This window comes from Arctopsyche grandis, chromosome 8 (assembly GCF_051622035.1).
Source record: "Arctopsyche grandis isolate Sample6627 chromosome 8, ASM5162203v2, whole genome shotgun sequence".
Lineage (NCBI taxonomy): Eukaryota > Metazoa > Arthropoda > Insecta > Trichoptera > Hydropsychidae > Arctopsyche > Arctopsyche grandis.
Window position 1 is genome coordinate 15,263,455 of NC_135362.1, and position 22,981 is coordinate 15,286,435.

The 22,981-nt window shown below is 35.7% G+C and overlaps 2 protein-coding genes across 3 annotated transcripts; one reads left to right on the top strand and one right to left on the bottom strand.

Moving 5' to 3' along the window:
- Window positions 1-888: 888 nt before the first annotated feature.
- AIMP2 (aaRS-interacting multifunctional protein 2) lies at window positions 889-9,157 on the bottom strand. 2 transcript variants are annotated; one of them, XM_077436191.1, is made up of 5 exons: window positions 8,773-9,157; window positions 6,308-6,717; window positions 5,134-5,289; window positions 4,836-5,049; window positions 889-3,019 (listed from the first exon to the last, which is right to left on the bottom strand). In XM_077436191.1, exons 2-5 carry the CDS (start codon window positions 6,473-6,475, stop codon window positions 2,643-2,645), a joined length of 915 nt encoding a protein of 304 aa, XP_077292317.1. In that variant the 5' UTR covers window positions 6,476-6,717; window positions 8,773-9,157; the 3' UTR covers window positions 889-2,642. The 2 variants fall into 2 exon arrangements, with proteins under 2 accessions (XP_077292317.1, XP_077292316.1); XM_077436190.1 differs by lacking the exon at window positions 8,773-9,157 and having other exon boundaries at window positions 2,515-3,019; window positions 6,290-6,890.
- E(bx) (nucleosome-remodeling factor subunit NURF301 E(bx)) lies at window positions 7,288-22,282 on the top strand. The gene is made up of 18 exons (XM_077436189.1): window positions 7,288-10,195; window positions 10,313-10,595; window positions 10,695-11,185; window positions 11,265-11,498; window positions 11,579-11,751; window positions 11,824-12,018; window positions 12,091-12,325; window positions 12,400-14,478; window positions 14,839-16,292; window positions 16,378-16,492; window positions 16,574-16,728; window positions 19,006-19,249; window positions 19,326-19,608; window positions 19,686-19,941; window positions 20,051-20,283; window positions 20,358-20,525; window positions 20,596-20,876; window positions 20,954-22,282. Exons 1-18 carry the CDS (start codon window positions 9,325-9,327, stop codon window positions 21,157-21,159), a joined length of 7,956 nt encoding a protein of 2,651 aa, XP_077292315.1. The 5' UTR covers window positions 7,288-9,324; the 3' UTR covers window positions 21,160-22,282.
- Window positions 22,283-22,981: the final 699 nt, after the last annotated feature.

The window sequence follows — 22,981 nt, forward strand, 5'->3', positions numbered from 1 at the left end:
ACAACTCAATAAGTTTAATTTGACATAAAAACGTATATATTCATGTAGGGTTGAAATTGAACGAGGGACTAATGTATGGGCTATAGTTGAGAAAGAGTATTTTATGGGGATGATGACTGATTGTGGGGAGGGGATGAAAGTAGCAGAGATGTAAGCGTCAGTGGTAGTTAACCTGCACTCCTAGCGGTCGGCCGTTAAGCCCCGCCTGTATCATTATAATAATAAACAACATGATTGAAAAGCCAACATGTTTGGTCTACACTTCGCCCTCCACATCCCAACTGTGATCCTGGACAGCGCTATCTGCCAGGATTCACATCACATTCATGTAGAATAATTGCTAGAAATATTCTTGAGATATCTTGAATAAATTTTACATCTTAGTCATGTATAGGGTTCCCGCCCCAACGGTTTTGACCCGGAGACATCGAGGCGAACTGGAATCTAAGGTTTTCAGGTAGTCGTATCTGGGCTCCAGATGTGTAGTAAAATCCTCCACAAATTTTTTAAAACAAATAAAATTACATATAGTAGAAATTTATAATTTGTATGCAAAGCGTATAAAGAACTAAAAAATGGCAAAGTTTCAAACCGATTGGAAGAATGTAGGAATATTGCCTGAATCATTAGTGAAGTGAAACAGAATAGCCTTGTAAAAAGAGGTCTTGTTTACGAAAATTTGATACTGAATCGAAGGTTGACATAAAGGCTATTGATTACTTGGTAAAATTTTATAATTTTGAAAATATTTTTTATTACTTACGAACGAAAATTTAAAATTCCAAGATTTTTTAGATGCTGTAGAACAGTGCTTCCCAATAACTTTCATGTCACGACCCCCTAAATTTGAAATAATTAATTCCCGGCCCCTAAAAAAATTGTTTTTCTAGTTAAAAGGTTTATTTGGCAGTAATTATTACAATTATAAAACACATTTATATTCAGTACAAAATTATAGGAACTTGCTTAAAAACATTTTTCTAATATAAAATCTATACACAAATGAAACAATTTAATGCGATAGATGGGGGTATATCCTCAATATATCCAATATTTAATCGCCATAGTTCTTTATCAACTCAAAATAAAATAAAATTATATCGCGCGCTCATATTACCATTATTAACCTATGCTTCACCTGTATGGAATAACGCCTCGAATACTAACCTTTCCAAGCTGTAAGTAATACAAAATAAATCCCTAAAAATAATTTATAATACACCCATATATACTAACTTGAAAAAACTGCATGCCATATATAATATTCCGTTTGTTACAGACATTACTAACAAACTAACCAGTAGATTATATTACAGAATCACTAATAACCATACTAACACACTTGTGAAGAGTCTCGGTGATTACAAAATGTCTATACCCTTTAGGTATAAACACAGATTACCTAAACACAATCTGCTTTAGGTCATCGACTTTAGTGAGTCTTTAATTAATAGTATGTATTATGAGCATTTATAAGGATTGTAAATAGGTTTTTGAGCTCTATTATAATATTATAATATTAGAATAATATAATACTATGATTACTAACCAAATTAAATTTAATTGTAAAATAGAAAATTATCAGTATATCAGTAGCTATCAAAATAGATATAAGATGTATTATGAACATAATTTCCTAATAAAAAGCATTTAAAAATAAAAAAAAAAATGCGATAGATGAGGTCGCGTTTTTACATAACAAATCGATATCGGGTTCAATGTCACAAATGCTAACTCGCAAAGCATCTTCCAAAGTCTCTGTGGAAATGCATGACCTTTGCTTATTTTTACTTACTTCTTATTAAGTTCACATGGTTTTCGTGTTATTTAATATAAGTAATGACGAAAATGCTGTTTCGCATAGGTACGTAGTCGCAAAAGGAATAAGAGTTACCAGGGCTTCTTTTCCAATAGCAGGATATTTTTGCTGTCGCCTTAACCAAAATTCTGAAATACTTTTTTCATATGTAGTATGATCATATTTTAAGGACTTGGCAAATGGTGTTCTTATCCAATTGTTCCTTTCATCCTCATTCAAGTTTGGGAAATATTTCCTTAAATATATACATTCCCTAAATATGTAATGTGGAAAAATATTTATAAATGAATATTTGTACTTTCTATTGAATATTTTCGCGGCCCCCGCGAGAAATCCTACGGCCCCCCAGGGGGTCGCGACCCCCAATTTGGGAAGCACTGCTGTAGAATAGATACGTAAATGTAGAATTAGATGCTAATTAATTGTATGATGACATCTTCTTAAAATTATCATTCCTTCCATCAAACTGCTCAATTTGCTTACTGATAAAAATATTTTCCTATAAGTTTTTCACCGAAAATTATTTTATATAATTTCAAAATTATGATTTTTTTTATTAATAATAATTTATATGAATAAAATATAAATAATTGTTGTCATAATCTCTAGGTCTAGACCTGGGTCTGAGGTGGCAACTATTATTAGTTAGTTAGCTCTTTAGGTTTCAATTAGGTTGATTAATTATTCAAATAAATAAAATCAAGTTATCATGCAATACATTTTATTAAGTTGAAAATGCAAGCTTATTACACGTAAGTGAGGAATTTGGCATTATTATGCAGGAAAATTAGTAGTAATAAATAACTATACAGATTTCAGTAATTTATTTGCCAATGACACTACTCTCACAATGTTGCAACCAAATCTTCATATTATCAGTCAATTCAGATTCGATATTTAATTGCTTGATAATACTCCAAGCTGCCACATCGACAATTGACATGTCGGTAAATCCTCCAATCCATTTTCCTTTTCCCAATTTAGTCCCCAAGGACCGAATGACAGCCTGTCGTTCTTTCATTGTTTTGAGTGTTTGTAATTTATGACAAATGTCTAGAAGAGAATCAATCTCCCAAAAACAATCTTTTTCAGAATAGGAAAAAGAACAACTTATTGCTGATACGATATACCGTAGAACATTGACTTCCCCACATATTATTATCGGTACAGAAGAAACAATTAATTCAGTATATGCACCAACTGCAACATGAAATGCCAATTTGTTTAAACAAAAGAATATGTAGATATATAATATAATCAAATATTTCTGATTTCTTAAGGGGTTTGTAAACAAGCAAAATTTTTACGACAATGAATATGAACGGTCAGCAATATGGTCATATAGCTATGTTTGTTACATGACACTATTGCTGATGATATCGCTCGCTATAAGAAAATTCGCAGTAATAAATGTTTCTTTACCACTCTCTCACATGTGTGGGTCTCTGTCGCTGAAATGTGGGGCTTCGGGATACGACAATGACACAATGAATACGAATGTGTTTTGTTTAGTTTAGAATAACTTTGTACAAATGAAAAAGCACCCAGTTTCATAAATGAAATACAGTGCTGCGGAATGTAAAAGCCACTGATTATAAAGAAAGATAGTTGGGCGTATGTATATATATATACATACATACACACCTATATATTTCGGAAAAATATGAAATTTCTCGCAAAGCGAATAAAAATTTAAAAGTGTACAAACAGAGTGAACAAAGACCTTATCTACATACATACATTCTTGATTTCTTTGTAAAATCAAATTGTATGCAGTAAGCACAAAGACTATCCATGATTTCCGAGTACACAATGCGTGTTACCACAAAATCTAGATAATAACAAAACAGCAACTTATTAAATAATGAGCCACACGGGTCTACTTCCTTCCACCGACTTGAAATATCTCGAGACTCGTTTTCCCAACTTTTTCGGTGTATCCCATTATCGAGTTTGCATAAATACAAAACACATACGAAAATGTTTTGCATAGAGAAATACTTATTTTACGAGATATACATAAACAATTAAAATTTTTTAGAAAGAATTGATTTTTAAATGTTTTTTTTAATATTTTAAAGGTGTGTTAATAGCTTAAGAGTCTAAGAATGATCACAATATGTATCGTACATTAACCATTTTAATCCCAAACTATTTTGCGCGGTACATATGAAGAATCCTAAGGCATTTTTTGAAGAAAAAAAAAAGGTAGTCTTTATTTTATTATTTATCTCAGCTAATACTATATTCTTGGTATTATTTTTTTGATAATTATATAATAATTATATATAGGCTGTAAAGCAAATATGTAAATGAATGAATACAAAAATTTAGTTATCAAAATAATCATTTTTGAGTTTGAATGTTGAACGACTTTTGAAATAATACAAAATATTATTTCTAAATACGAAGTACAAAGGCATAAAAATTCTAAAAATAAACTTTGTTTATCCTGTAAGCCACTAGCATGCTGGGCCTTTTCTATACAGCACAACAAATTGCTGCGAAATGCTTTTTCGGTCAAACAATAAAATGCTTGAAAACCAATATCTGGTTATCTCCAGATATTCAATATGCAGTAAAGACATAGCTTCAAATTTAACAATTCTCGCCGATAGTAAATAAATATAGTCTCAAAATGTGTTCGAAAGCAGGGGCCGATAAATCGGACCCTGGGAGTCTTCGCATATACCAGTGGGACCGATAAATTGGGCCCGTAGGATTAAAAGCGTTAAAGATATTACATGCATGTATACAAAAAACATTTTACAATATACAAACTCTTACATGCATAAAATATACAAACTGCTACATGTATAAAATATACAAACTCCTGTTCAAGGAGACAAAAAATCGAGAAAACGAGTCTCGGGATATTTCAGGTCGGTCGAACAGAGCGCACCAGAACCACACATTGCTGGGACACATATTGCGCATGGGATGCTGAAAATGCTGTTGGATAGTTACCGAACGATATCGTTTAAAAATGTTGCTCAGTTACAGACCCTTGACTTACCATTTTTCCATATAAGAGTTATATTCATATTTTGATTCGACGTATTTGAATTCGTTAATCGGTCGTTGAATTCCTTCAGAGATGTTTTCAGACTAGGTACAGAAGAATGTGTATGACAGTCTATGTTTATTTTCAAAAGTTTCTTCAAACTCAGAAGCGAATACGGAGGATGGTCCGGACTTACATTGATTACTACATCACGAGGAAGATCATTCTGTAATATACATATAGACAATTTAATTCAGTCACACATCTGTGTTCCATATTATTTTACACTTGTTATCATTATTATAGTTACCGATTGATATTTCTTCACTGCTACGACGCTTTGAGTTGTAGTATTTACTGATAATAAATTTTCTCGCATAGTTTGCATTTGCTTCTGAAGACATTCTAATTGTTCTAATAAGCGTATTTGCCTAGTTTCCAACATCTCTAGCTGTTTCGAAGGTCGCTGTAAAATATATTAAAAAAAATAAGTAATCTAAATGGCAAATAATTGTAAGCAATTTGACAATATTGGTCGACAATGAACGAGTTAAATAAAATGGTATTTAAGTGTGTAGAATCTGAAAATATATGAGTGAGCTTATTTAATGTAGTGAGATCACTCGGAATAAAATGAGACGAGTGCAATTCAGAAAGGAAGTTAATATTATTAAATCAAATTTTAACATTTCAAATTATTAGCTTAGCTTGTTTGAATGATCTCATTTACATTTTATTCGAGCATTTCAAACATTGAAGAGGTTTAAATGGGTCAAATTCTAAATGATTGTTCAATATGCTATCACCTTTAATTTATATACATATCTTTTCAAATAACGAGTTTTTTCAATAGACTGAGAAAAGTTGAAACAAATATAATAATGATTATAGTACAAAAATATAATAACAGTTAATATATGTAAGTGGTAATTCCGTCGACGATATCTTCTTTACACTACTGTCAAATTTTACAATTTAAAGCATAGTTCGCAATTAGGGAATCGAAATCGAAAACTGAATTTGATAAAATCTCACAAAATTGACTATTACATAATAAACCATCAAATTTGTATCGAATGAGTTATAAAAATAGGCTTTTAGTCTAATTGTGGCATATCTAGTTCAAACGTGCGGAAAAATAACCAAAGCGACGTATCAGAATGACCACTACGTTCTCGAAATAGGTGGCAAATACGAATTTCCGGGGAGGAACCCGCCTCGACGAGGGAATTAGCGATAAAATTGGGATTTGGTCGATTTTGGCGGGAATTTTGAAGGTTTCCTGTCAAATTTGAATCGATAGGAGGACGGGGGGCGGACGGGGGAGGAGGGCTGACAGCTCGGCGGACATATTTGAATTCGGTCAGTCGAGGCCGGGGCGCCGCGCTAAGCGTTACCCCGCGGCCGCGCCCCTCGGGCTCCGCCCCCGCGCGCCCCACGCTCCTTGCCACCCGCCGCAAGGACACCTGCAGCAGCCGCACAACCTGCGACAGGATGTCGGGAACGGCGGCCGTCTCTGCGCTCGCCGACCCGCCCGCCTCCGTCGTGGCGTGCAGATTTGACAGCCGGTACATGCCGCAAGGCAGCTCCGGCGCGCGCGGCCACTCCACCAGCGGCGCCACTCGGTACATGCAGCTCGTGGCCGCACACATTCCCTCCCACTCCGCTTCCGCTTCCGCTTCCGCTTCCGCTTCCGCTTCCCACACCCCGGCTCGGCTGCGGCTCGGCCCCCGCTCTCCGCCCTCCGCGCGGTGAGGTTATGTCGAACGTCGGATGCGCGAGTGGCGCCTCTCTCGGTGACAGCTGCACACACTCGCCACCCGCGCGACCTCTAGCGGGCCCTTTTCGAAACACTCGTTTCGAGCGCTATTTTATTTTGCACATTTCGCCGACTCTGTTGTTGTTTGCATGTAAACATAAAAATGTCAAAATAATATTTTCTTTTCGAAATTATTTTCGAATCGCGTAATTCGTAATTCGTAAGAACGCGCGAAATGATTATGAACGACGTTATACTATGGCGCACGTGCGGGACGCGTTCTCCGCTACGAACCCCATTCACTCCTCAATTTGTTTTTCATTCGTATCTATCTACTATGTACGCATTTTACTGTCGTTTGAACTAATCAAATCTTTGTTTCTAGAAGCTTGATTTCAATCGTAATACCCTATGTATGTTTATTATTTGGAGCAATTTTCGATTCGCTCACATTTCACTTTGTACGTTTCAATAGATAGCCATTTTGAATCAATTATAGCCATTTGAATTTATTTTCACTGATAATCTTGTATGCAACATTATGTTGCGGCTCAATAGTTTATTCGTTGATAGAAAATATATAAAGGTAAAAAATATAAGATTAATCAAAAAGTCCAATGCTAATTTTTATGTTAATCTTTTTATTTTCACTTCTGTAAACCAAATGATAAACTATTTTCAACATTTTTCGTCTTTTATCAATAGATTTCTACAAAAACATGAATTTAGAAGTGCGCATAAGTTCAAGTTCATGAATTGCATAATTGGAAATTGATTTCATAACTTCAAAATCCGAAAGAATTGAAAAGAAAAGTCGCATATCCAAAGTCTGGCCAGTAGCAACTAGTGGGAATTTAACCCGTGACCACTTTATATGCTTACCACTAGTCCATGCTGCTGATTGTAATTAAAAAATACGAGGCAAGATCCGGGAACCTTGTGTAAATATACGAAATACTGCTACCATTAGGACGAAAGCCCCCCGAGTGGTACGTGTTTTTTTTTTTAGATACTTTTAAATATGCGAAGAAAAACGCAGCACCCCTCGTCCCATATACATGGTACACAGTCCCAAAAATCATCCCCTTTAGTGTTTTCGGTGATATTTTATCCTTGTACATATTTGTCCTTGCTTGACAGTTATCGATAACGGTGAATCCCATATTTGAAGAAATGTAGCAGAAACTTGTCGGTTGTACATATATAGATATGCATACACGTGCGACCTCTAAAACACTCGATTTCGGTTTGGGTAACACCCACTCTTTATGGTCACAGCGGGAAGCCAAGGACACGTGACGTCCCATACCATTCGGTGTTTTTTTTGCCCTTAATGTCTTTGCATAATATTGCAAGTAAATTAGAATATATTTTTTTTACATACATATATACCAGGAAATCTTACAGGTAAACGCCAATGCGTCTTTCTAGCCAATTACAAACATCGATATACAATTTTTAGAATAATTTTAACGAAGCATCGTAGAGACATTTATGGATACTTTTTTGATAAACTTACATTTTCTGAGCATTTTCATATATGTATGTAAATCACCAATTTTCTAGATGCTGAAAAATTCGTAATTGGCGAGACATTTACAGACAAATTTGCAGCATTTTTATACGAATCAGCAAAATTTGAGATGCTAAAATTTCAAAAATTGCGATAAATGGGTAAATATTTCCAATTTTTTGGAACCGTTTCAGTGATAAGAAATGGTTCGGTGATTAGAGCGATCTCGCGCAAGTCACTAAAATCTCGATCACGGAACACCTGGCACCCAAAAACTCCATAAATCAAAAGCCAACTATGTGAAATAACGAGAACTCGAGTACCAGATGTTCCGTGATCACTTTTTGCGGAATAGTCCGTTTCAGACGTCCCAGTGTAACAAACCAAGGTCTGGCTATAGCAGCAATCAGTGGGACTCAAACCCGTGACTATATTCGAAAGCATATATGCTAAACATTAGTCCACGCTGCTGGTTTATATGTTTTGAATGCAGTTCAGAACAAATGTCGTTCACTTTTTTTCTTGTGCGGAATTCTGCGCGACTTTTTCGGGCGCCAGTGTGCCACCTCTCCTTCGTAAAACCGCTAGAACGTAATCGCTCGACACTCTAATTCGATGCCTACATAAGTTTCGTCATCAAAATCTGTATAGGAAAAAAAAAGTAAAAAAGTAAAAACGGCAAATCGCAGAGTGGAAGCGTGTGCGGCGGCTTTGCACAGAGTACAGGTGAGGGGAGGACGGCATATCGGCGGTGAGCGGGGTGTCCAAGATGGCCGTCGGCGGGCAATAACCGGCGTGCGATTCGCGTTTCGAGGAGCGGGAGGTCCGCGCCCCCAGCGACGCTTCCGCGCCCCACGTCTGACGCAACCGCAGGGCGCAGCCCGAGGGCAGCAGTGCGGGGCGACCGGCCGGCGGCTGCGGCTGCGGCAGCCGAGAGGCGTCGTCTGCGATCGATATCGCCGTCGAGGGCGCCACCGTCGCCGCGTATTCCCTGGCGTTTGGCGTTTGCCGTTTGCAAGCTCGTGGCCAGCGTCCGCACCTGTCAGCGCCGAAGCGCGCTCTATCGCGCGGTAAAGCTCGCGTCGTGCGCACACTTTTCGGCAGGGTGCGGGGCGGGGCGAGGGAACGCACGTGTGACGCAGTGGAGGGGGGGATGAGCCGCTGAGCCGCTGAGACGCTGAGGCCGAAGGTGAAGGGGGAGGGGCGCACGCTCCAACTCATGCTTTGACATGTCGTCGCGATCGGGAAGGAAACGCGGGAGGCGCGCGGCTGCCACGACCGAGCGGCCGCGCGCCCCCAAGCGAGCTCCGGTGCGCCCCCCGGACACGGGACGGGGCCGCCGCTCCAACGCCGGGGCCGCCCGGGGCTACGACTTGCAAGCTGCCGACGCTCGCGACTCCGAATACCACTACGGGTCCGACTTCGGCGACGACTCCGAAGAGGTGTCCGAGCCCGAAGATCAAATCGAATCCGAGTCCGAGTCCAGCCCCGAACCGGACCCCGCCAGCGATAGCGATTTTTCGCTCGGCGGGCGAGCCAGCCCCGGAGAGGTGCGTCGATTCTTAGTACGGCCGCCTAGTCCGGAACCGCTTTGGATCCAGCGGGATCGTCCTGTCCCACCTCTGCGACTGCCGGATTCTTCCGAAGATCTACTCGTGCCTAGAGACGTAGCTCTGAGAGTGTCCGCCGTGTACGAAATCCTACGTCGTTTCCGACACCCCATAAGACTGTCTCCGTTCCGCTTAGAAGACCTCTGTGCGGCTATAGCCTGCGACGAACAGAGCAGCCTCCTCGCCGAAATTCACATCGCCTTGCTTCGAGCGCTGCTCCGAGAGGAAGACTCTCAGCAGACTCACTTCGGTCCCATCGATCATAAGGACAGCGTGAATATCGCTCTTTACATGTTGGACGTTGTTACGTGGCCCGAAGTGCTACGAGCCTACGTAGAGAGCGATAAGTCCTTCAATCGGGACATATTGCTTATGTTGAACTCTTGCGAGTATCCGTTCACCGGATTCGAAGAGAGAATAAAAGTGTTGGAATTCTTGTGCGATCAGTTCCTAATTACGAATCCGATCAGAGAAGATCTGACCAGTGAAGGTATACAAAAGTGAACTTTTTATAAATTGTATATTGTATTTGTTTAATTTTTCAGGCCAATTATTATGAAATTAAACTAAACGATTCGTCTAATACCGACCGTTTATTTTGTTTCAGTGTCTATTCATTACGATGACCATTGTCGGGTTTGTCACCGTTTGGGTGACCTGCTATGTTGTGAGACGTGTCCTGCAGTATTCCATCTCGAGTGTGTGGATCCACCTCTCGTCGATGTCCCGTCGGAAGATTGGCAATGTGCGCTTTGCAAGAGTCACCGATTGCAAGGCGTCACAGATTGCGTGTCAGATGTTGAAAAACAGGGACTTTTATGCCGTCACGAACATTTAGGCTTTGATAGACAGGGCAGAAAGTATTGGTTTTTATGTCGAAGAATATTTGTGTAAGCACCGACCGTCAATATTTGTCATTATATAAACTTGAAATAATTGTTGTGCAAATTTTAATTAAATTTTTTTATTAAAATTATATTTTATTACAGTGAATCTGAAGAAGGAATCGTTTGGTACTATTCAACTATTCCTCAATTTGAAGAATTACTTTTCGCCATAGATTCTCAAAATATGGAAAACGGCTTGTATAGAGAATTAATGGAATGCAAGCAAGAAATAGTACGACAGATGGAAATTACTGATAAAATTACTAATCTATTGAAAGGCAATAGGAAATCATACATTGAAGTAGAAAATTCGATAATATTAAGACTGCAAAAAGAACGAAATGAAAAGAAAACGATCGAAAATGAGGGCAAAAATGTAGATGGTGATGACCTTACATCGATGGAGGTTGACTCTGAAGCGATCGTCGTTGGCTGCAACTCTACCATCGATGCTGAAGGCGAAACCGTATCACCCATTAATACGGCAGAGAATTCTTCCAAAACTACTTCCAATGCTGAAAATGACAAGGCCTCTTCTGGGCTCGAAGATGCGAGAAAAAGAGCCGAGGAAAAACTCGAAAAAAGAATTGAAGGTAGAATGATTGACCCTGTTTTTTTGTTTTATTACTTAGTTTTCGAACTAAGTTACTAATTTAAAATTTTTCATTGTAGACCTGGATACCCAAAGACTTACCCGATTAAAGTTTAGTCAAATTTCATCTGGAACATTATTGTTCAAATTGGGCAACGACACTAATTTTAGAACGTACGTAAATCAATACACCGTTAACACCTTGGCTTTAAACAAACCGCAGCGAAATGAAGAGAGAGACAAAAAAAGACACTTAGCCCATAAATTTTCGTTATCTTGTGCTCAAGAATTCAAGTGGGTGGGATTATTGAACGGTGAGTGATTTTCATTTTTGTTAAATAAATTTTAAATTATCTTTTTAATTTTGTAATGACTTAACTATGAATTGTTTCAGGTACAAGATCTCTCCTCGTCAATACCCTCCGTCAGACACTACTTCAATTAGAAAATAGCGTTTCTTCCGTTTTTATGCATCCAAATTGGACACTTTTAAGAAAACCTTGGTTGCAAGCTGTGCAGGCGTCTCTTGTGCCGAGAGACTTTGCACGTGCTATAATCGTTTTGCAAGTAAGTGACATTTTTTTTTACATACATATATCGTTTTTTTTTTAATAATTCACTTTACCCATCAATTTTTAGGCTTGTATAAAAAACGTTGTGTTTTTACCCGTTTGGCATGAACAACTTGGTCATGTTCGTTTACAAAGAATTACAGCAGCAGATAGAGAAGAAAGGAAAAAAATAGAAAAACGTGAAAAGAAGGAAAAAGAGGAAGAAGAGGAACGAAATAAAATTTCGTTTTTTGTTAAATATCCTATATCCTTCAAACACCAAGTAATTTTTTTTTATTTATAATATTCAATTTATCGTGATATTTTCGATGCCAACATATTTTATTTTTAACAGATTTGGAAGCAAAAAGGCGAAGAATATCGAATACATGGTCAATGGGGTTGGTTGTGGCATACTGCTACACGTAAATTTAGACGTTACCCCAATTATAAAACTGGCTTAAGTTCTGGGCCACAAAAAATATTTGCGCAAGTCCAAATAGAAAACGCAATTAAGATTATTTGTGTTCAACCTAAAACCTATGATTTTTTATCCAAAGAGAATACAGATGACGATTTCTTTGATCAAGGTAATTTCATTTTTTTTGCTATCTTTTAATCTTATCAATTACTTTTAGTATTGAAAATATTGTATTGTTTTCAGTTCCTTACAATATAAAAGCCTTAAAAACGGGCATCGACCATCAATTTTTTGAACAAATTGATATTCAAAAGGCCTTGACATCCCCAACGCGCTTGCTCTATCCTAAGGTTGCCAAAAAGTCTCGTCTTGATTGTTTACTGGCTCGTCGCATTCATTTTAAAATTTTAGAAGAACGACAATATGACCAAAATATTTTTATGCCAATTAAAGAAGACACTATGAAAGAAGAAGAGGATCAAAGTGTAGATGTTGAAAATGATGAAAACGAAGCATTGTTGTCTACAAATACAATTGAAACAAATTTGCCAAACAAAGATGATGCTACCAATATGACTAAGGAAATACAAACACTTAGGCAACAGTATACTGAAACTGTGCAGCTAGCCAAGGGGTACAAGTGTTATATGAAAGGGTGTAATTCAAGTGCTTCAGCATCGCAAGCGCCATCATTTATATGCAACTGTTATTCTCCGTTGTGTATTAGAAAAGATAAACTTAGAAAAGAATTACTTGCACTTATTAAGAAAGTACATAATTCATCTAATAGCAATATATCAGGGAAAAATTTAGACTTGAAAACCAAATCAGATTTGAATGCAAAAAATGAGATTTTAAAAGATTTAACTTCTGCTATAGCCTCAGCACACAATTATGATAGGAAGTATCTTAACGAAATTGTGAAGTTTAGTGAAAAAATTAAAGTTGAAATGGACTCTGAACAAAATTGCGAAGTCAAAACTGAATCAAAAGATTCTGGACACGACTCGTTTGAAGACTGTCTCAACATCAAATCAGAGCAAGTTTTAGAAGAATCCGTAATTCCAGCGGTGGGCAATGAGATGGAACTCGATCAATATATTTGCAGTGAGAATGAAATTGATCTTGTTGGTATGGCAGAGACTGAAAAAGTTGTTGACAATTCTGAGACCGAAAGAAGAAGTAAACGAGAGCGTAAAATTAGAGACGTCAGTATTGTAAAACAAACAAATGACGAGGATGCGGACAGTGATCGACCTCCAATACCAAAACTTCGTATCTCCACCAGGGGCAAATCAGCAAAATCTCAAGCTCTAGCTCAAAGTGAAGTCAAAGTTTCTAACAAGCCAACCTATAAAGCGGCGTTCAATAGACGATTTCTATTGGGTAAGAATTATACTAAAAAAGAGGATAGGCCAATAAAAACTGAATTGGCACCAGATGGTAGTGCTAGAGTATATTCAACAACATCTACTATGGGAAAAGTTTATTTGAAGAAAATTCCATCTCCCGAAAAGAAGAAAAAACGCGTAACTGTCAAATATCCACTTTGTTCTACTTTTCATACTAGAAGCAAAGCGAAAAGTATTATGGTTTTGCCAGCACATGAGCTCAACAGGCTTGCAAGGAATGGAGGACGTTTGCAAGTTATTGGTTTTAATCACAATTCGAAACCGAACAGTTGCATCTGGCCGTATCCCTGTGCCAGACCAACCTTCAAAACCTGCTGGCTATATCGTACATTTAGTTTGTCAACGCTGGCGGCAGTTTCACTTCAAATGCGAATTTTGTGGGTGTGCATAAGGTGGGACGATATGGCGACAAAGCCTTCGAACAACGACGGTAAACATCAGATAACAACAGAAACTGAAATTATATCATTGGAAATGCTGAAACATCGTAATATTGGCCAATTTTTGGACAAAACCCAATATTTGCGACGCAAAGTGATAATACCCCTCGAAGTTCCCAAAACTGTGAGAGAAGTTACATCTATACGAAGCGGTCTTCGTAAACGTAAGCGGGCCGAATCACCTCAAAGTATGGAGCCTCAGGTTACGGAGGAGTGGGTGGACGAAGATAAACTTGAATTGTGGGAAATTAAACAATACGGCGAAAGGGTGGAGAGAGCAGTACCCATCACCCGTACTTTTACAGGAAAGTTACCGTTGACCAGAAGCAGTACTCAGGATCAGAGAGACATGGCTGTTAATAGTACCACATCAAAAGTTTCCGCTCAGGAAATCAAGGACAAAATGGAACAGCAACTACGTATGCAAAGAGCGGCGCATCAACAGAAAAGAGCGCAAGAGATGTCGCAAGGTATGTTTTATTACATTCAATTTTTTACTAATTATCATGTACTCGTATCAATTTAATGTTACGGTCAATGTGATCCAGTTAATGCTAATGTTATTGATAAATTATTGCTATTATTCATTTTTAACCAAACTTAACTTACCTCCCTTCCCTCTCTTAATCTGATTAATCGCATTAACTGATTATCATAAATAATAAACCAGTTTTTCACATTGACCAAAGATACATATATAATAAATCAAAGAGTGAAGTTAACCAGTTCCATTTTTTGTATAATTTTTCATCTTCATTGGACTTAAAGGAAATAAATTTAGTTTTTATTATTTTTGAGATTTGTAATAAAGAAAAAATCTTTGTACATAGTTGCTGTACAAGATGGCTCTATCAAATTATTAAACAAAAATGGAACTCCTCAATCTGGAAAATCAGCACTCACTTCATTGTTGACATCCAATTCAGGTACTCCGACTGGCAATAAAACAGTAATTGGTACTAGAAGAGTTTTCATGACGAAAGGTGCTGATGGAACTACGAGAGTAATCGCTCAGCCTACAACAGCTCAAAAAACACCTACACCGTCTCCACAGACATCAAATCAACAACAATCTTTGATGAAAACTCAAAATAACCAAACTCCAAAAGAAGGTCCTCAAAAAGTCCAAATAATCAGGGGTCCTGACGGGAAGATCACGGTGAGAGGTTTGATTCCTGGCCAACAATTGCTCCAAATGCCCGATGGGAAATTGCATGTTATAGCTTCCGGGCAAACTGGAAACATCCCAGCTGGTGGACAAATTATTGCTACTGGAGGAGCTGCTCCAACTCCCAAAATTGCTGTCACATCTGCAATCAAACCACACGCAAAATTAGTCTCTAGCACCACTGCAACGACTAAACCTTTGGCTTCAAATTCGACCCCTACAACGCCAACTTCAAAAGTAATCATTAGACAAAATCCAGTGAAAACAATAAATGCTGTGGGTGTCGATGGTCAGACACCACAGAGCAATCTAAAAGTTGTCACACAGACTCCACAAATGATCGTTCAAGGAAACCAACAAGTCATTGTTCAATCTCCCCAACAAGTGATTGTACAAGGACAAGTTAAAATGACTCCATCACCGTTGGTTCAAGTATCGCAAGGAACCATCTTACAAACTAATAGTAGACCTTTACAAACTGTAGTGATGCAAGGTAATTCACAAATAGTGCAAGGGCAGGTTGTACAGGGCGGACAGATCATTCAAGGCCAGGTTGTACAAAGCGGTCAGCAAGTTTTACAAGGATCGACCGTAGTTCAAGGACAAGTCGTCCGTCCGGCAACTACACAATTGACCACTTCCAATGCAAATTCACCGCAGGTCATAAACAGAGCTGTCAATCCGGGACAACAAATCGTCGTGAATAATCCGGCTTTGGCGCAGCAGCTGGCCGCTGGCAAACTGCAATTGGCCACAATCAACGGCCAGCAGGTTTTGATTCGACCCGTTGGCAATAATCAGGCTATGATCGTCGCTCACATTACTCAACAATCTACCCAAAACAATTCCCAGAGTGATGCAACTGCACAGAACCAGACCATCGCCACAAGTCAAGTTCAAAATGTGGTCGTACAACAGACTATGCCCAGCCAAGCGGTGGTCCAAAATGCCACTGCTCCACTAACGTCGCCAGTTAAACAGCAGTGTCAAGTACAAGTACTTTCACCACCATTGGCCAACCAACAGACGACTGCGCTCACAGAAGAACAGCTGATGGAGCAGCGTTTACTAGTCGGACAACCCCCTGGAACAGTTATCAAGACCGTCACAGCACAGGTTTGCTCCTTTCCCAGGCTGGTTTTGAAATTTAGACATTTTTCAATTTGAAATGAACTAAATTTGTTTTTAATATTGTGTTCAGGTGGTGCAGTTTCACGGTAATCCTAGAATAGTTTTGCAAGGTTTACAGGGCAACTCGTTAACTCAACAGCAGTTGGCATTGGTACAACACCAGGTTAAACAACAACTATTAAAAGGTTGGTTGGTTTTTGTCAAATGTAAATCTGGTGTGATTGGTAATGATTCTTATTATTAATCGCTTGATATTTAAATTTCAGCTCAAGAGACTACTGGTAAAGAAGGTGTTCTCGGACCTACAAAGCTTTACCTGGCCGTTCAACCGTCTCAAACTGTAGCTAATTCGACAATCGCGCATTCTAGTCCACCACCACTCACCAATGTACGCACACCCCAACATAATCAAATATCGCAGGTACTGTTCTACTATTTCTAATGGTCATATCAAATCAAATCGATCCGCAATTTAACTGATTTACTAATATTTCCATTGCAAATTACATGTGTGTAAGTAATGATCGTTTCGATCGCTCATCACGTTGAAAAAGAAAATTCGTGCATAGTTATTTTTAAAATGATATGATTTTGTTTTATTTATTTGTATCAAGTAAATTTGTGTTATAATATTAGGGATCATGATTTTCGCCTCAAAAATTGTGTTAGATGTAAGAATAGCTATAAACATTGAAAGATTTGTAATGTGAAAGTAATCTTTTTTGTTTCATTGTATCTTCATTTGTGTTTTGTAAGTAATGGAGTGTTTTTCAGGTATATAAATGTCAATTATATGTCAATGTTGTGTCAAAAATCAATCATTGTTTAAACGGTGTGTGGAAATGTGTAAGAAGCAGAAAGTAGCTGAATTTTATTTTTTTACGTTACTATCGAAGACTGTTTGATGTATATTTGTATGATAATTATAGTGCAATATGTTTATAAGTAGATCTGTGATATATAAAAACCAAATATCTAAACAAAATTTTTCACATTCCAGTTTATATGGAATGTGAAGGTGACAATTAGTAATAAAAATACATGTAAAATTTTGCATTATTCCTGTAAGTGCATTTATTACAAACTTACGTAAAATCTTTTGAAGAAAATGGTCTGTTATGTCGAATTGCATCTAATTTTAGAAAATTGTTTTTGTTCATGCTAACTCTTTTTATTTTTGATATAAATCCAAAGTTAGTATCAAGTTAAAAAGTAATTATCTTTTCCATTAAACTAAAGTTATAATGAAATCATTCCGAAAATTTAGTTTTTATAAGAAAATGTGTATATGAATATAATAGTTACTTTGTAATTAAGCGAACAAAATAGATTTTGACTCTGCATATGATGGGATGTGAGTACTCATCAGTTGTCATTTTTTGTGCACGTATTTCATTTTGTTTTAAACCTCTTAAGAAAATACCAAATATATAACATTAAGTGATAGTTAAGAATAATTGAATTTCTAAATGCAATATTTGCAAACATGAACTTTCATTATTATCTGTCGTATATTTTGTAGAATACGTAATTGATGCGAGAATGACAATTTACATGTGTACTGATCTGTAATGTATAAACAATGTATTTGAGGTTTTTCCTTGATTTATTATTTAATTTGTTAAATACTTTTGTAATCAGGTATTAGTATTATAAGTTCTTATATTGAATGGCTATCGAAATAAATTTTTGAATATAAGCATATAAGGGACAAACATACTGGACGATAAGTGAGTTTAATATTCAAGTTAAGGTTTGTTATGTTTAGATGTACCGATTTTATTTTATTTATATTGTCTATGTTCCTGTATGACTAGTCAAAATTTATGTTCGATTCGCTGGCGGATATGTTTAACCGATTTTGCGCATAGATACATATACATCAAGGTTATGAGTTTCCTATAATTTTTTAATTGTTGTTCGAATCATATTTCCCAACTGAGCAATGTAATGATAACATTCGGGATACAAAGGTGTCACAAATCCTCTGTTAAAAACTGTGCATGTGTATGTGTTGTGCCATGAATATGCCATTTGTGTATTGTTAAATGTATGATACTTTTTACTACTGTTGATTTCGAAAACATTTTCACCTTGTTGAACTTGTATTCAACAAATTTAGTAATTTATAATTTTTTTAAAATAAATAATTTTACATAACAATACATGTATGGCGTTTCATTATAAACAACCTGCTTTATTTATTCATTCTATTTTTTCTTAATTGCCCAAGTTATATTTTGCACAACACATTTAATTTGGTATTTATTATTATTTTTAATTAACAAGTTAATCATCGCATGAAAGCAATTCTAATCCAATAACTAAATATTTTCATTAAATCGAGGTGAAAGTGCGAAAAGTATTCATATTTATAATTTAAAATCGAAATTTATTCATTATTTATGCATTTAAAGCAAATAAGAGTGTTTTGTGCCTATTTTATTTGTGTTTTTTTTTTACTTCACACATTACTCATTAAATTTATACTTGACTGATTTTTAATTTATAAAGCAAATTTTTCATTTTCGCAACTAAGAATAGTCAATACATATACTACAAACTACTTGCATATATTTCAAGAATATTTATTTGGTCTTTTTGAGTTTACAAGAAATATAATTGTTGCTTACATGAAAATGAAATAATATTCAAACAAATATTTCATAAAAATCTTATCGTTTTTATTTTATTTTAGGACCAACAAGCAAAATCCATTGCAACACTCCTACAATCTAGTGCAAATAAAAAAAATTTGCCTTCAGCAATTTTAATAAACGGTCAAGATCCGTCAGAGCCACCTGCACATATTGTTCTCAAACCAAACGCAATCATATCTTCAAAGTCATCTGAATTAAATGAAAAAAAATCGAGTGAACTCAATGTAAACTCTCCTACTTCATCCAATAAATTTGTACTCACACCAGATTATATTCAACAGAGTAAGTCATCAAATCGACTACTATAATTGCATATGGCACTGCACGTATTTTGATGAAAATTATTTTAATTTTACAGCAATTAAAAATGCTTTAAAGCAAGATAACTTAAATCCGGAAATCGAAGAAAAATTGCTTCAATTGCAAAGGTATCAAGAAAAACAGATGAAACCAGAAAATCCTAGTAACGGCAATGGAGGGACTGATTCCCCAAATCATACTCGGTCAATGGCTAATTTTGGAAATTCGAACTCTACTTCCCGCCGAAGACCTACTTCTTCCAATAGGAATACTGATGATGATGAATGGATAGAAAGTATACCAAGAAAACGAAACAGATCGTCTGCAGCTCACAATGAAAGGTATCATCATATATATCAAATTTGAGGTGGTCAATAATGTTGCAATGAAATATGAATAATATATATTTCGCTTTTAGATCGGAGACATTTGATGAATCAAGAAATGTAAGTTCTCACAGATCTCGACCGTCTCGATCTGCTTCACAGGCACCTTCCCAACCAAATGTACCACAGAACTCATTGACGTCAGCTCTTATTCCAGTAGATGAACGCCGCCGTGTTCATCATCTTTCTAGATTACCTCTTCTGTTATATCGTCATAAGGAAATTTTAAAGAAAATGATCATTAAAAAAAGGGGACTTCTTGAAAAAGAATTAGGGGTGGAAATTCAGGCAAATTAACGCAACTACTTTTTTCTTGAACACAATTAAAAAAATTTGATTACAACCTTAGTTTTTTGTGGTTATTTTTTTTTCTAAAATTGTTTTATTTTTTATACAGAAAGAATTATCAGCTGAGCTAGCCCTTCGTACCAAAGCCGAAAGAAATAAACAAGATGAAGTTCGTAGTAGTAATGTTAATCCTACCAGTGGAACTAGCTCCCGACGTCGTCCACAACACAGTGGTAACAGCACTCGTCAAACTCCTTCAGGACATTCTTCATCTCGTTCTAGACAACGTGCAAAGAAAGAGAAGTTACTCTGCATATGTCAGACTCCTTATGACGATACTAAGTAAATACTTGTAATTTCGTAACATTATTTAAATTAGATACCATTTATTCATGTGAAAATATGTTGATTTATAGATTTTATGTTGGCTGTGAACATTGCAATAATTGGTTCCACGGTGATTGCGTTGGTATAACCGAAGAAATGAGTAAAACCATCAATGAATTTGTTTGTAGTGAATGTAAACATGCTCGTGATACCCAAGAACTATATTGTCTCTGTAAACAACCATATGATAATTCACAGTGAGTATTTGACGACATGTTGATGTGATTCATAATTATTGAATTTTAGTTAAACTCACAATTTTTACAGATTTTACATATGCTGTGATCGTTGTCAAGATTGGTTTCATGGTAGATGTGTTGGAATACTTCAATCAGAAGCAGACAATATCGATGAATATATTTGTCCCAATTGCCAGAAAAATAATTCTGTCAATTTTGCTAATATGAAAGAGTTAAGTTATAAGGATTTTGAAAATTTGAAGAAGTTGATAAAGCAAATTCAAAATCATAAGAGTGCTTGGCCTTTCATGGAACCAGTTGATCCTAGGGAAGCACCAATGTACTATAAAGTGATAAAAGAACCAATGGGTATGTTTCTTTCATTCTTCTATCACTATAACAGTTTTTGTGCTTTTTAAACTAATATCTTTTTTTTTTTTAAATAGATTTGCAGGTTATTGAGAAGAAAATTAATGAACAAACCTATAATATGTTAAGTGAATTGATAGGTGATATGACAAAAATATTTGATAATTGTAGATACTTTAACCCTAAAGATTCACAATTCTACAGATGTGCTGAGGGGTTGGAAGCGTTTTTTGTGCAAAAAATAAAATTTTTTCGTGAAAAACTCTTCGAAGCCAATCAATAACATATAATTTAACTGAATTAGTTTTTGGTTACACATGAGTTTTGAAAAACAATTTGCCATTACTATAATAGTGTAAATATATTAGTTTATGTTATAACCCCCTCATAGTTTATATATTGTAAATAAGTGTAAGATGGACTGAACTATAACATTTTTTTTTTACAATACATAGTAAATTTATGTATATTGGGTCTATTATTATACTATTTATTTCGTACTAAGTACTTCGATACCATACATGAACTCGAATTCCAGTGAATGTATCGTTGAATGTACTTTGTTAATAATAAGTTTTGTATTGTATAATTTATGATACGCAATGTAAATGTCTGTAATTATTCAATATTAATTTCACATCATTTAAAATGTTCAATGTTCTATGTATCTTGGGTTTCTGGATAGTGGCCTTATAAAATACAGATAAACATACATAGATTGTAACATCAATGTGTAAATCGCTTTATTAGTGTCTTGTGTACAACACACCGATTGATCTTTTATTTGTTCGATCAGTTTTAAGATTATAATGTATCCTTTTGACATTAAACGTCTCGAAATATTTGATTATCGCTTTTTTAAGTTTTTATCTCCACTCAACAAAATTATTTACAGATATTTTGAATTTCAGAGAATTGTGTTAGTCGATTGTAAAACTTATAAATGGATCTTGTTTGTACTATAATTTATAGAAGTATTACAATAGAATTTGAACTATAGTTTGATTTTAGCACAAAATTATTTTACACTACTATTTTTTTTATATAAATTCAACAGCTTAATGTTGAGTAACATTGTTCTTAAAAATTTTACATATACTTTTATTATATTTAAGTTGTAAATTATTTAGGGTGTATTATTATTGTAAATTTTTTGTATTAAATATGATTAAAGAAAATGCTATATTTTTGAATACCTTGAAAATGATTATGAGGATGTAAAATACATGCTCTCAAATTTCCATAGAAGTTGTGTGATTTTATTTACCAGTAAAACAATGACATTGTTTCCATAATTACATGTTTTCTTTTGTTTTATAAATATATTGTGCAAAATATAGCTATTCAATAATACGGAATGAGTGATTTGGATGTGTGTAATATAATAAAGATATTTGCCACATTTGTAAATTTTATTACTATTGCCATAAAACTCTTTTACATATTCTCTGCGCATATCACATTACACATGCATATGTGTAATGTGACTTAGATGAACTTATAAATACAGCATTCAATCAGTTTCTTACATTTTGATCACACACATAGTTCCTACTTTAAAAATATGATAACAGTCATGACGATTAAGATGGTAAATAACGTTTTCTCTAATAATAATTAAATGCAGCTTAGAGATAACTTTGAAACAATTTTGTATGCTAACCTTCAAAGTGAGTTACATAATATCAGTGACATGTGGAAGTACATATAAGATATTAATATAAACAAAATATGATTAGTTGCAATATCGGGCACGCGAATTGTAAATTATTTTGATAAATTAATCTACCAACTTGATTCGTTTAAGATGGTAATTGGATTATTAGTCACATTGCGATCGCCCAAAAGAAAATTGTTGCCATGAAAATGGCGAATACAGAATATTTGGCACTCCAGTTATCGTTAGTATGATGGACTTTTCGGCTGCCAGATGTTTCGTTAGACTGATTTTAGTGACTTTTGGGCGAGTGCTTTGTGACCAATAATCACCGAACCGATAATGATTCATCATCCCATCTGTAATCCGTTTTGAACCCTCCAAATGTCATAAATCACTAAGGATAATCTTCAGATGGCGATATAGTAAGTAATTTAAATCTTGTTCT